Raw genomic sequence first — 15197 nt, 5'->3', positions numbered from 1 at the left:
GCTAACCACTTCAGCTCGTCGATAGCTGAGTAAAGCAAACACGAATTCTTAGAGAACTATTGCAGCCGTGTTATTTATTACGGAAGAAACTTTACATTTTTTATGCTTTACTAGCAAAAGGGCCCGTGCGTTGCAATGAGAGAAAAATATATCACATTCTCTTCTAATCTAGAAAAGGTGGCATAGAATTTAGGAATCTGTTCCACAAGTCCAGCTCTTCTATTTCAACACGCCTTGCATGTAGATTTTAAAAGTACATACAAACAGGCTAGCGATAATCCATTAATTCATGACATGTGCGGAATAATGTGTTATTGTGGGTAAAAAAAAACAACAAGAACATACGACGATACATTAGCACAGTATACGAAGACATGCATGCATCATGGGCGGTTTTTGGTTCAAGCATCACCAACTTATGGCATGTTCAACAACATTCTTATTGTGAGCTCTGCTCCATGACCTCAAGCTCATCCTCGTCCTTGCTTCACTCCGACGTGAAATATCGCTCTGGAACTTGTCATGCCTCCTCTATGCTCGTCCAGTTTTGTTTATCAACATTGTCTGCCTTATAATTCCCACCCCTCTGCTAACGGGTCACTTGACTTGTTATTTACAACCTGTGTGAAAAAATTATGTTGGCATCTGCACATATTTTTGTGGCAACTCTTGAATATATTTTCACATACATATTTATCAAAGAAAATACATGAAGAGTTTTTTAATACATAAACAATATTTTTTTTGAAACGAAAGGTAGATGAGATTCTACCTTATGTATTCCAAAACAGGCCAGGGCCTGGGACCAAAGGTCGATTACATGAAGCTTACATTGAGCACCGTACTGCCATGGCTGTAAGCAGCCATTGGAAGAAGCGGAGAAAGAGGAGAAAGGAAGATTACTACAAAGCAAGAACTAACTTAGTTCAGGAGGTACATCCAGCTTGTAATAGCATCCTTGTCATCCTGTTTTTTAGCCCGGTGCTGCCAAGCCTGAAGGTGTTGTGACATATATCCTCTGAGATAGAACAGAGGCCATCTGTTGTTGTTGAAGACCCTATCGTTTCTCGCGTGCCAGAGAGTAACTGCAGCCGCAGCGAAAAGGATGTGCACGCCTCTAGAGTTAAACCAAGCCCGCTGAGCTCTGTGCATAAAATGAACAATGTCCGTGGAGGTAGAAGCTAAGTCGTTCATATGGAACGCATCCCAGATAACAGAGGCCGGATAGCAGCGCAAAACAATGTGGCTGGCAGACTCGCTGGCAGGGCAAATGTCGCAGTCCTGGTGTTCGGCAACTAGAGACCAATGCTTCCGAACCATGTTATCCTTTGTGTTTAGCCGCCCCCAAAAAGCTAGCCAGAGGAAAATGCGGTATCTCAAAGGAATGATTTTGTCCCAAACCCAGGAGCTGAACTCACATGCCACACCTCTGAATGTAATAAGCTGATATACTTGTGAGGTAGTTAAAGGCTTATGGTGTATAGCAGAAATTCTGACGTCCGAACCGAAAGTTGCAGCATCTGTAGGAGGCGGAGGTAGAAAAGAGTGTAGCATCTGTAGTTCCTGTGCAGCAGTAGCAGTCAAGTTGGGGTGTAGCTGGATACACCAGGTATTGCCGCAGAGCTGAGAAGCCACAGTACATGCGCCATCCTTAGCATACGAGAAGAGGGCGGGCAGCAAGAACTGAAGCCGCCCCGCTGGCAACCAGTGATCATACCAGAAGGAAATGAGCTTGCCAGGACCCGTTGAACACTTGGAGACTGCCAACACTGCAGGGATGAAAGGTTTGAAGTTCTTCCATATAGCCGTGTCACGAGTTGAATTCTTGAGAGGGGTAGCATGTTTACAGTACTGCTGAGCAAACCATTGAAAATAGGGGGTTTCCGAGGTCTGTAAAACTCTAGAAACAAACTTGGTGAGCAGGGCTTGGTTGTGGGCAGGTAGGTCCCTAATGCCCAAGCCGCCCGCAGATCTTGGGAGAGTGACAAACTGCCAGGCAACGAGACACTGGGCTCCCTTGACTGTGTTCTTGCCTTGCCAGAAGAAGGATCTTAGCAGTTTTCCAACTTACCAAGGGATTCTTTGGGCCAAAGGAAACATTACATGTAGTAACTAGGGATGCCAGTAAGGACTGAATTAACCAGAGTCAAACGGCCACCAAAAGACAGGAAGGTAGCAAGCCAACCTGACAATCTCTTGTCCACTCAATGAATGATAGGCAGAAGAAGGCCGTGTTTAATCTTGTGCAAAGAGAGTGGCAGGCCTAGGTATGTGCAGGGAAATCTTGAAACAGGGCAGCCAAACATGCCAGCAATTTCCTATGCACTGTTCGGGTCGATACAGATAGGGATCATAGTACTCTTGTGGTAGTTGATTTGCAGGCCGGTGAAACTTGAGAAATCAGACAGAATCTGTTTGACGATGGCTGCTTGCTGAGTGCTGCCTTGGAACAAAAGAAGTGTATCGTCAGCGTATTGTAGCACCAAGTACAGTCTGTCAGAACCAAGCGGGTGTATCAGGCTGCCGTCTTCAAAACGCAAACAGCACAACCTCTGTAGGACATCAGCGACTAAAATGAATAGGTATGGCGAGATGGAGTCGCCCTGGCGAAAACCCCTCCTTGCAACAAAAGACTCTCCAAGGTCACCATTAAGCATGATTTTGGAGCTAGCCGTGGTCAGGAGCGATGAGATCCAGTTGATCCATCTAGAAGGGAAACCGCGGGCCTGGAGAATGCTGAAGAGACAGGCCCAGCTGACAGTGTCGAACGCCTTTTGGAAGTCCGGCTTGAGAGCCACCATAGGTAGTTTCCTTTTGTGTGTTGTTTGAACCATGTCAGCAACCATAACAAAGTTCTCAATTATGGAACGACCCTTGAGGAAGCCAGATTGTAGAGGGTGAACCAAGGAGGGGATTTGCAGCTGTAATCTGTGGGCAAGGACCTTGCTAGCCAACTTTGGGACACTATGAACAATCGAAATTGGCCTGAAGTCGCGCAGCTCCAAAGGTGATTCCTTCTTGGGTAGGAGTGAAATATGAGCTTGATTGACGCCAGAGAGATCGACCTGGTGGTGGTAAAACTGATCGAAAAAGAGCTGTAAGTCCTCCTTGAGCACATTGTGAAAAGCTTTGTAGAACTCATTCGTGAATCCATCCGGACCGGGACTGCGGTTGTTGGGTGAACGTTTGATGGCCAGAACAACTTTATTAATGCATGAACATTATTTCTCCTATGGCGCACATATCCCATATATATTTATTGGATCTCCTCGGATTTCTTACCATGCATCCTATCTTATATTTCTTTTATATAGCCCAGCAAATCCCCATATTTATCGGATCTTTATTTGGGGATCTCTTTTATTTCTTTCCTTGCATGCCCTCTCTTTTATTCCTTGCCACGCATGTCCTTATTTGCTGGGTCTTCTTTCCTTTCTTAGATTAGAAATGGTACCCGCACCTCTTATGTTTTGTTCAACTTTCAAGAAGGCTTGTCCGTTGTGTTCTTGCTGACATATATAAATTGGTACTCCCTCCGTCTCAAAATAAGTGTCTCAACTTTGTACTAGTTCTAGTATAAATTTGTACTAAGTTTAAGACACTTATTTTGGGACGGAGTAAGTATTAATTTTATGTAAATCGGTGAAGTGGTATTAATACACGCGGCCCCTTTTTTTATATGAATACACGTGATCCTTTATTAGACGCGACCCCTTATTTTTAACAGAATCCAATCCCAGACTGGCTTATTGTACAACTGTAAGGCTGGTCATAGTGGGGAGTAACTTAGACTAGTAACATGCATATGTTACAAGTCTATGTTACTACCTCCATAGTGCATAGTATCATAGATTAGTATTATAGGTGGTCTCATTTATTGTCATGCATGACACATAGTAGCATCACATTTATTATGTTACGGTATCTATCTATGTTACTAGAACCATCTCTCTCTTTTTAATTGTCTGCCACATAAGCATGTTTGCGAGTCCCAAATGCATGATACTATTTATATTACCCCCACTATGGGCAGCCTAAAGTGGAGGCGTGGGTTCGATCCTCACAAACCACGTATTATTTTTTGTTCATTGATCGGAGCAGCACAACGTCAAAGCATCAAAGGGCCGGCCCATGATGGTGTGCGACGGTCCTAACATTTTTTCCTGAACTTATAGGACTGCGAAACTAATAAAGAAAAATCAAAAGGACTGTTTCACAAAAATTCTATGACGGTGAATCCAACAATGTGTGCTTTATTAGTAGGTATAGAATATATGTCCGTACGCTGTAACGAGAGTCAAAATTAAGGAACACTCGTATCTAATGAAAATGGAGTACAAATGTGCTTCATTGTCCAGTCTGTTTGGAGCTAAGGCCGAATTATCCTGCTCCTCCAACCTGACGGGTCTCTTTTCACGGGACTTCCTTGTTTAATGGTAATATAGTGTCTACGCCTAATAATTGTCGACCTTTTATAATTTTGGACTGACGGAAGAAAAAACGACGGATGGACAAAAAACCAAAGATACCCCTATCGAATAAAAATGGACTAAAACACCAGTGTGATGATTTGATTTGTGACCCGCATCAATTATTCACAGCATGAAAAATAATTATACTTTATGCCAGACAATCTTTACAAAATGAATAAGAAATGTATGCATTATTTGGTGTGCAACTTCTGTGGTTTTATGTTGATCTTCCACCACATTTGGATTCCATGTAAAGGGTTTTCTAATTCAACTTTTTTTTAATTTTACTCAAACTTGTCCAAAATTCCATCCCATAAAGGATTTTCAAAATTCAAACGTGTTTGAATTTTATTCAAACTTGTCCAAATTTTCATCTTTCAAAAATTCCTCAAACCAATTCCTAAAAAACTATTTTTTTCGAAGTCCAAAAAATATGTTTCCCTTGTGAGATTTCCTCTCTATTTATTTTCTAGTAAAGGGAGCTCGCGCAGCCCAGCAAGGCCGGAAGCATAGGCCCACCTGACCAGCCCAGCAAGGCCGAAAGCATAGGCCAACACCGATTGAACCATACGTACCCCGATCCCCAATCTCTATCTCTTATCTCCCTGCCTCTCCCGATCCCCTTCCCTTCCCTTTCCTTCCCTTCGTGGTCGCCGTCATGGAGCTCATCTCCTCCACAGTCCCTATTGTCGCCCCCTTTTTCTCCCTGACTCCTCCGTGCCGCGCGTGCCCCCAGCCTCCAAGCTCCGTCGTCGGCTCGTTGCCCAGTGGGGTTATCACACCGGGGCAAGGTGAGTGAGCTTGCTCGCAGCCCTCTCTCCAGCTCCCTCTTCTCTCTCATGCCGTGCTGTTGTGCTTATATGGCCTTGCTGCTAGCCTCCCCGACTCCTCCTTGCCTCTGCACCAGACCAGCACCACCGAGCCGCCCCATTTCTTATCTTAGATCGCTATTGCTTGCTGATTCCCGTACAGCTTTGCTTGATGTTGCAGATTACATAGAAACCTATATAAATCGGTAGAACTCGTTGTCGGGGAGCGAGGTGGGTTCATACATGCGGGGATTTTCCCGTGACGGACAGAACGGATGAAAAAGTGACTGTGGGTTAATTCATAAAAACCACATGGACTTTTTTGTAAAAATGCCGTGACGCACAAAATTTAATACCACAAATTTAGTACCACAACGAATATGTTTTAAATTCAAACTGAAAGCTTAAAATCACGGAAAAAAGCGTATTGTGACGGTGAACCCACGGAGTCATTTCGTGCTTTATTATTAGGGAAAGATATATGAGTTTATCCAATTTCGGAAAAAGTTCACGAATTGGAAAACTTCATCGTTTCTGAAAAAAGATCATCCAATTTGATAAGAAAAGTTCATCTATTAGAAAAAATCCACCAATTTTGAAAAAGTTCACAAAATGTGAAAAAAGTTCATCCATTTTAAAAAAAGCTAATAGAATTTGAAAAAAAGAGTTCATCGAATGCAAAACAGAGTTCACCAAATTTGAAAAAGTTCATCGGTTTTCAAAAAAATTCACCGAAGCTATAAATAAGTTCACCAATTTTTCAAAAGATAACAAAATTTGAAAAAAAAAGTTCATCGAATTTGGAAAAAGTTCACTGAATTTTAAAAAAGTTCATCGGTTTGAAAAAGTTCACCGAAGCTATAAATAAGTTCACCAATGTTCTAAAAAGATCATAGAATTTGGAAAAAAATCATCGATTTGGAAAAAAGTTCATCAAATTTGAAAAGAGTTCACTAAATTTTAAAAAGTTCATCGGTTTGAACAAGTTCACCGAAGCTATAAATAAGTTCACCAATTTTTTGAAAATTGACATACGCAGTAACGGGCGGGCCCAGCGCGGGGTGCTGCAGGCACCCATTTGTAAATTTGCCTATAACGGGCGCCTGCATCGCCAAATAGGATTTGCCGGGCACTCGTGCTAACACTAGACGGCCTGTTTAGTATTTTTGCGGACCAACAACTAGCCCAGTAGGCTGAATGATAGGTGGGTTGATAGGCTAAACATGACGATGGGCTGCCCGTTTACTTGTAGTGACGTGTGTGGCTAGAGAGGGCAACTCGCGTCGGCCGGGTAGAACCGTGTACTTGGCGTGCCTGGCCGTTATAATTCAGGTCGGGCCGTACTAGCCCATTTGGATAGGTTTGGATGTGAACCCGGACAAAGTGGACTTCTCTCTCCAAACACGCCCAAAGAATTTCGGGAACTACCTAAAAGAGGGAGATCAAAAATATTCTTCAAGTGCCCAATGAAACCTTGAATGATAGGTATTTGGGTATGCCCTTTGATGTAGGCTCTTCTAAACAGGGGGTTTCAAATATTTAAAAGACAGGATATGGAACAAGGTTAAAGGATAGATGACAAAACTTTTCTCTTCAGCTCGCAAAGAGGTTTTGATCAAGTCAGTGGCTCGGGCGGTTCTAGTTTACTCTATGTCGTGTTGCAAATTACCGAGAGGCTTATGTGAGCACCTGAATAAACTCATACGACAATTTTGATGGGGAAGCAAGGAAGGCCAAAGGAAGTCGTCATGGGTTTCTTGGAAGGACATAACACAACCAAAGTTTCTGGGTGGATTGGGATTCAGGGATTTCGAGCTCTTCAACCTAGCGCTGCTTGCTAAGCAAGCATGGCACGTTCTACAATATCCTGACACTCTTTGTCCCATGATGCTGAAAGCTATTTTTTTCCCTGCTAGTAATATTTTGTCAGCCAAACTTGGGAACCATCCTTCAAAAATATGGCGAGCAATAATTGAAGGAAGAGATGTATTGCGCCAAGGCTTGATCCAAAGAGTTGGGGACGGTTTAGGAGAACTGGATCACTAGAGATGAAAACATGAGACCGATTGTGTGCCTCGCGGCGGTCTGCCCCACCATGGTTAGTGAGCTCATAAATCATGTTAAGGCCTCATGGAATAGGGAGGTATTACAGCAAACTTTTCTCCCCGCCGATGTCGATGCAATCTTCAGAATACCCCTTTGTACAAGAAATAATAAAGAATTTTGGGCATGGAATTTCGAGAAGAATAATTTTTTCTGAGGTCGGCGTACCTGATGACCCACAAGTATAGGGGATCAATCCTAGTCCTTTCGATAATTAATAGTGTCGAACCCAACGAGGAGCAGAAGAAAATGACAAACAGTTTTCAGTAAAGTATTTCTGTGCAAGTGCGGAAGGTAACAGTGATAGATAATTTTGTAGCAAGATAATTCGTAAGAAGTAATGATAGTAGAAAATGTGCAGCAAGTTGGCCCAATCCTTTTTATAGCAAAGGACAAGCCGGAAAGTTCTCTTATATAAAGCAAAGTGCTCTCGAGGACACATGGGAATTATCGTCTAGTCATGTTCATCATGTTTAGTTGATTCAAATTTGCTATCAAGATAATTTAATATGTGGGTGAACCGGTGCTTGAGTGTTGTTCTTACTTGAATAAGCAACCCACTTGTGATTACCCCCTCTCACAAGCATCCACAACTACGAAAGAAAAATCAATATAAATCTAACCATAGATGAAACATATGGATCTAAACCAGTCCCTTACGGAATAACACATAAACTAAGGTTTAAGCTTCTGTCACTCTAGCAACTCATCATCTACTTATTACTCCATAATGCCTCCCCTTAGGCCCAAGTATAGTGAAGTATCATGTAGTCGACGTTCACATGACACCACTAAAGGTAGCAACAACATACATATCATCAAAATATCGAACGAATATCAACGTCACATGATTACTTACAACAAGACTTCTCCTATGTCCTCACGAACAAAAGTAACTACTACAAATTATATTCATGTTCAAGATTAGAGGTATATTGAATATGCTTGAGAATCTGAACATTTAATCTTCCACCAAATAAACCAAGTAGCATCAACTACAAGATGTAATCAACACTACTAGCAACCCACGGGTACCAATCTGAGGTTTTGGGACAAAGATTGAATACAAGAGATGAACTAGCGTTTGAGATGAGATGGTGCTGGTGAAGATGCTGATGAAGATTGGTCTTCTCATGATGAGAGGATCATTGGTGATGTTGATGGCTTCAATTTCCCCCTCTCGGAGGGAAGTTTCCCCGGCGAAATCGCTCTTCCAGAGAGCAAAAGTGCTCCTGCCCAGGTTCCACCTCAAGACGATGGTGCTTCATCCCGAAAGTCTTCCTTTTATTTTTTTTCTAGGGCAAATGGCTTCATATAATAGAAGATGGGCACCGGGAGGCCTGTCAGGGGGGCCACAAGCTCAATAGGCACGCCCAGGGGGTAGGGCGCGTCCCCTGAGCTTGTTGCTCCTTGGTGGCCCCCCTTCTAGTATTTCTTCTGCCAATACTTTTTATATATTTCAAAATAATTCTCCTAAATTTTTAGGTCATTTGGAGTTGTGCAGAATAGCTATCTCTGTTGTAGCCTTTTCCGATCAAGAATTCCAGCTACCGGCAATCTGCCTCTTTATGTGAAACTTCAAAATAAGAGATAAAAAGCATATGAATTGCATCATAAAGTGAAATAACAATCCAAAACATAATAAATAACAGTAGTAAAACATGATGCAAAATAGACGTATTAGTACCGCATGCTCACCCACACACAACGCCGGTGGGAGGCTTGGCTTGATGGGCGTGCGGTCTCCTCCAATTCTGAAGCCGAATAGAATGGACGGAAGCAACTCTGGCAGGTGGACGTCCCAGGAAAGCTACGCATTTTTGTGTGGAGACTAGCAAAGCATTCTATTCCGACTGAAGACGTACGACATCATCGACATATGTCACCATCTGATAGATGTCAGTTGTGTGGAGCGACAGACTCGTGGCGTCATTCCCTACTCGAGTGCACGACATCGAGGTGTGTCTGGGCTTTGGTTGATGGCGACCTAGCTGAGCACTTAATTGCTACGACGGACCCAAGCGCAAAAGGTTGCTATTTGGGTGATGGCTACTTTATCACATGACAAGTTTGTCACCCTAACGGTGACTCTGTGGGCCATATGGACAACAAGGCGGAAGGGCATCCATGAGTCTATTTTCTAAAGTTCTCTTGCCACACATATGCTCATTCAATGCCTTATTGCTGAATTGGAGAGCAATCAAGAATGCTCCTAGACCGATGAGACCTACTCCCGTTGTAAATGTTCGGTTGCACAAGGTTTGGACGCCTCCTCCAGTAGGGATGTTTAAGATCAATGTGAACGAAGGGCTCTCCCGAGATGGCTCCATGGGCGCATCCTCTGTTGTATGCCGTGTTGACAAGGCCTTCACTTAGGGTCCTCGACGATGGTCTTTCCAGGCATTAATGACCCGGCCTGTCTTGAAACACTAGCATGTCGAGAAGCGTAAGCACTTGCCCAAGACCTGAATCATTAATGATATAAAGCATGGCTCACTAGGGAAGAGCGGCACAATAGTTCAAGAGATCAATGCGAATCAGCAGCTTTTTGAAGCATGTGATATCATCTTCGAAGGTAGAGACACAAACAAAAAACCTTATAGCTTGGTTAATTTTTCGGTTTCTCCTAACCGGGGTTGCCATTTGTGGCTAGGCTATTCACATGACCCTTTTTGCATTCTTTGAACTTCCCAATTATTCAATAAAGTGTCCTTCAAAAAAACCTAAAAAGGGAGATCCTAAAGAAAAAACCTAAAAAGGAAATTTCGGCAGCGGAAGCCATTTTCGCATCGGTTGGCGTTTGCACTGCACCCTGCCGGCGGCGGCCGCGACACCACACGATGCAGCCCTTCTCGCGGCACACCAGCTTCTTCGCGTCCCTCAAGCAGGTACCCAACCCACAGCTGTAATCCCTCACGGCCCCGCCGCGCCGCCTCCCCCTTCTGACGAATGGCGATTTCCTCCTCAGGTGGAAGACCGGTTGGCGGCGGAGGAGCAGCGGCCGGCGCCCCGACAGCCCGTCGCGCCGCCGCTTTTCTCGGACACCATGACCGCATCCCCGCTCTTCCTCGGCGCGTCGACGGCCACGGCCACCGACCGCGGCGGCGGCGCCGGCGAGAGCAGTGGCCCGGCGCTGGACTTCCTCACCCTCTCCAAAGATGAGGTGCGCGTGCAGGAGCCCCAACAAGACTCCGACTCCGACGACGACGGCGATAGCGGGGCGGACATAGCGCGGCTGATGGCGCTTATCGGCCTGTCGCCGCCGCCATGGTTCGGCGACGACGGAGGCGACAGCGGCGGGTGCGACTGCAGCGGCGGCGACGGGTTCATGGCGAAGGTCGTCGGAGTGGTCGGGCCCAAGTGCGAAAAGGAGAAGAGGAGGGTGGACGGCTGGATCCAGCATTACTACGGCGACGGCGGTGGCGGTGAGTGCAGGGAGCCCGCGAGGCTGGCGCATCTGTTGGTCGCCAAGGCCTCGTGGTCCTGGGATGGAGAAGGTCCCGAGGATAGAGCAGCCATTGCATTCCCTTCCGCGGTGAAGGAGTTCTTGGACCGTGACGCGCCGCCGCGGTTGACGGAGGAGGGGGAGCATAGGGAGACAGAGTGATGATTGGACAGAGGTCCTCTCTGTAGTGTGTTCGCCAAAGCATACTTCAAAGTTCAGAGAACACAGTGATGATGGATGTGCAAACTGAATGTTTGTATTCTGAAATTGTCTAACGCAATGTGTTCCTGCCAGAGAAGAACACATGGACAACCTGTCCAAAATTTTACATCTATTTACCAGAGTTTTCAGGGATTTTCACCTGCATTTTGCTCCAGTGCCACATGTGTTGGCTTCATGCTAGGTTGTAATCTGTGGTGGGCGCATGTGCCAATGGTAAGCAACAAGATATGCAAAAACATGTGATGTTTTCATCTGTCATCGCAACATATGCGAATCAAAATCACTTGGCGAAGCAGTGTTGATTGGCTAGATAGATTAAGGTATACGACTTAAGTGAGGTTATGTTTGCTGAGCCAACTGCATTTAGTCAGTACTTTGCCAAGAACACCTTAAGATTTCTTCCGCAAAAAAAGGAAAAGAGAATACCTTAAGATTTCTTTCAAATAAACTTGAGGAGAGATGTTCAAAATCTGTCAGACTAGATGAAGTTATGATGACTACCAGCTAGCTTTCAACGTAGTGCGATATCCAAATTATTAGTCACCAGCAAACTGGCCTGGCCATCTTACATCTTACAAAGAATGGACTATGGATTATCGGCTCAGTGCTAGTTTTAACTTTTGAGGACCCTAGAATTGCAGACTTCGCGCCCTCCGCCCCAAAATAAGTGTCTCAATTGAGACACTTATTTTGGGACGGAGGGAGTATATGAGACGATACTCTACAGTTACAATTTATTTATGCCCCAGCAAAGCAAATGGGCAACACCCAACTGTTTTTTTTTGAAAAGAGGACTCCCCGGCCTCTGCATCAGAACGATGCATATGGCCACATTTATAGATAAAAAGAGGTTCAACAAGGTCTTAAGGTCTTGAAACAAATAGAAAAACGGCAAGCTCACACAGAGCCACAACGCCAAGAACAAAAGGCCCAAAAGCCACAACCGGCTGGCATAACAAAAGATAGGTAAACTAATCGCCTACCCTATTACATGACCGCCATCCAAACCGGTTGAAGATATCCCGCGCTACCATCTCCCACCGGACAGATCCAGTAACCAAACGCTTCCTGGCCTCCGTCGGAGTGAGTAAGGACCACATACGGATCAACGCAGTAGCTCGGAATAAAACCTGCAAAAAATGAATAGTTGTTGTTCTGTTAAAAGCCAAATCATTTCTGCAGTTCCAAATTGCCCATAACAACGCGCATACTCCTACACGAATGTGTCTAGTTGTTTCGGACTCTATCCCAACAAGCCACGTTCCAAATAACGTACTGACCGAATTCGGAGGAGTAATGTTAAAGGCAATTTGCACGGTGCGCCACAAAACTCTCGCCAACGGGCAATCAAAGAAGAGGTGCTTGATTGTCTCGTCCCGATCACAAAAACTACACCTAGTAGATCATGTCCAGTTGCGCTTAACCAAATTATCCTTTGTTAAAATTACTTGTTTATGCACAAACCACATAAACACTTTAATCTTCAAAGGAACTTTAACTTTCCAAACATGTTTGGAACTAGGAATAACACTAGAGTTAATGACATCGATATACATCGACTTGACTGTGAACTCTGCAGACCTAGTAAGCTTCCAACACAACTGATCGGGCTGATGAGCTAGCTGAACCTCCATCAGTCTACTCACCAGATGAAACCATGCTTCCCACCGGTCACCAACAAGCACCCTCCGAAACTGAATATTAAGGGGAATGGACTGCATAATCGTTGCAACAAGAGCATCACGATGCTGAACAATACGATACAGGGACGGATACTGGAGCGCCAACGGCGTTTCACTAAGCCACGTATCCTCCCAGAAGCGAGTGGTGTTGCCATTACCGACAATAAACTTTGTTCTATTAAAGAAGGCAACTTTGACTCTCATAAGCCCCTTCCAAAACGGCGAATCAGTTGGTCTCACTGTCACCTGGGACAAAGTTTTGGACTGCAGATACTTACTACGGAGAATGTGTGCCCACGTTGCCTCAGTCTCAACTGACAACTTATACAACCACTTACTGAGAAGACATATGTTCTTGACTTCAAGATTCTCAATACCAAGGCCCCCCTGGTCCTTTGGTCGACAGATGATATCCCATTTGGCGAGTCGGTATTTTCTCTTTAGTTCATCACTCTACCAGAAGAATCGGGATCGATAGAAGTCCAGCCTTTTCCTAACCCCAACTGGGACTTCAAAGAAGGATAAGAGAAACATAGGCATACTCGTGAGCACCGAATTAAAAAGAATCAATTGGCCTCCATATGACATAAGTTTTCCTTTCCAGCAACTCAGTTTCTTCTCAAGCCGATCCTCGATGCACTTCCACTCTCTGTTTGTTAGCTTACGATGGTGAATGGGTATACCTAGGTACGTAAAAGGTAAAGCCCCCAATTAACATCCAAACAATTGCCTATAAGCCTCTTGTTCCTCCTTGGCTCTACCAAAGCAGAACAACTCGCTTTTATGAAAGTTAATCTTCAATCCAGTCAATTGTTCAAATAAGCATAACACTAACTTCATATTTCTCGCTTTTGCCAAGTCGTGCTCCATAAAGATGATTGTATCATCAGCGTACTGCAGGATGGACACACCACCATCAACTAGATGAGGCACCAAGCCACCCACCTGACCGGCCTCCTTTGCCCTGCCTATCAGGATCGCCAACATATCAACCACAATGTTGAACAAGATAGGAGACATGGGATCACCTTATCTCAGGCCCTTGTGTGTCTGGAAATAATGACCTATATCGTCATTCACTTTAATTCCAACACTCCCTTTTGCGTGAAAGATTCTACCTGGCGTCACCAAGCTTCATCAAAACCCTTCATGCGTAAGGCCTGTTGAAGGAACAACCATTTGACTTTATCGTACGCCTTCTCGAAATCCACCTTGAAAACAACTCCATCAAGTTTTTTCGTGTGAATCTCATGGAGCGTTTCATGAAGGACCACAACCCCTTTGAGGATGTTCTTATCCGGCATGAAAGCAGTTTGAGTAGGCTGCACCACAACATGCGCAATCTGTGTGAGCCTAATCGTCCCAACCTTGGTAAAAAATTTGAAACTAACATTGAGAAGACAGATGGGCCTGAATTGCTCGATTCTCACAGCCTCTGTTTTCTTAGGAAGCAGGGTTATCGTACCAAAATTTAGTTGAAAAAGCTAAAGCTGTCCCGAGAACAAATCATGGAACATCGGCAACAGGTCCCCTTTAATAATATGCTAGCACTTCTTATAAAACTCAGCCAGGAATCCATCCGAGCCGGGAGCCTTATTATTTTTCATCTGTGATATGGCCTCGAACACCCAACTGTTTTTGGCAGACTAAAATATAGAAGTATGAAGCGAAAGAATTTTACCTTTGTACTTCACCACCAAGAAATGCAGATGCACTTGTCATCTTGACCTATGAGGAGCCTCATTTCGGATCCACAAATATCACTTTCCCTGATCAAATGACAGTTGCAATGTCCAGGAAACTCTCTTTCATTCAGAATTCATTCAGTTATACGCTAATCATGACCAATTGTCTACACAACAACACATGCCATCTGTGAAATAACGGAATCTCCTTGAGTCTTGAATATAAGCTGATAATTACCGCAAGCTTGGAGTTTCATCATGACCCTAAATGCAGTACTTGGCAGTTCAATGGCTACTGCAAGCGTCTCACCGTGGTGCTTTGAACTGCTAAGTACTTGGTACTTCTCACGTCATGCAACGAAAATCTCTTGTACTCATAAATACATCCATCCCCCTTTACTTTACTGTCAAGCCAATCCAACTTTTTTGTGCATTTCCTCCGACAGGGATGTAATCTATCCCTGAAAATAGAGCACCACAGTGAGAAGCTTGCAGTAGCAATTGAATTGTAAAAATGGCTTGGTCCGTAATTTTTTTTACCGGAGGCCCATAAACCGCCCCCAAATCCGCAATATATATATATCAAAGGGAGACCGTTTTAGGGTTTGCGTCCTTCATTTCCCCTATCCCATTCCGCCGCAATCCTACATCTCCGGCAACAAATCCCCTTTCCCACCGGCTGCATTTTGCAGCGCCCATAGCCACCTGAACAGAGCCCTGATGTCGTACACGGGGGGTGGAGGGGTGGCCGAGGGGGGCTTGGCGGCCGCGGAGGCGAG

At 44.5% G+C, this 15197-nt stretch overlaps 1 protein-coding gene across 1 annotated transcript; it reads left to right on the top strand.

The window, feature by feature from the left end:
• Positions 1-10029: 10029 nt before the first annotated feature.
• LOC123065274 (uncharacterized) lies at positions 10030-11338 on the top strand. Its single transcript, XM_044488609.1, has 2 exons — positions 10030-10272; positions 10353-11338. The coding sequence occupies exons 1-2, from the start codon at positions 10225-10227 to the stop codon at positions 10989-10991; spliced, it is 687 nt and encodes a 228-aa protein (XP_044344544.1). The 5' UTR covers positions 10030-10224; the 3' UTR covers positions 10992-11338.
• The last annotated feature ends 3859 nt before the right edge of the window (positions 11339-15197 follow it).

Source organism: Triticum aestivum, chromosome 3B, assembly GCF_018294505.1.
Source record: "Triticum aestivum cultivar Chinese Spring chromosome 3B, IWGSC CS RefSeq v2.1, whole genome shotgun sequence".
In the NCBI taxonomy this organism is placed as follows: domain Eukaryota; kingdom Viridiplantae; phylum Streptophyta; class Magnoliopsida; order Poales; family Poaceae; genus Triticum; species Triticum aestivum.
This window is presented reverse-complemented; position numbering and strand designations above follow the sequence as displayed.

Excerpts from the sequence above, each read along its gene's own strand:
- LOC123065274 (XM_044488609.1), top strand. The coding sequence starts at position 10,225 with ATGCAGCCCTTCTCGCGGCACACCAGCTTCTTCGCGTCCCTCAAGCAG. Across the intron at positions 10,273-10,352 it reads TCTTCGCGTCCCTCAAGCAG|GTGGAAGACCGGTTGGCGGC; the intron begins GTACCCAACCCA and ends TTTCCTCCTCAG.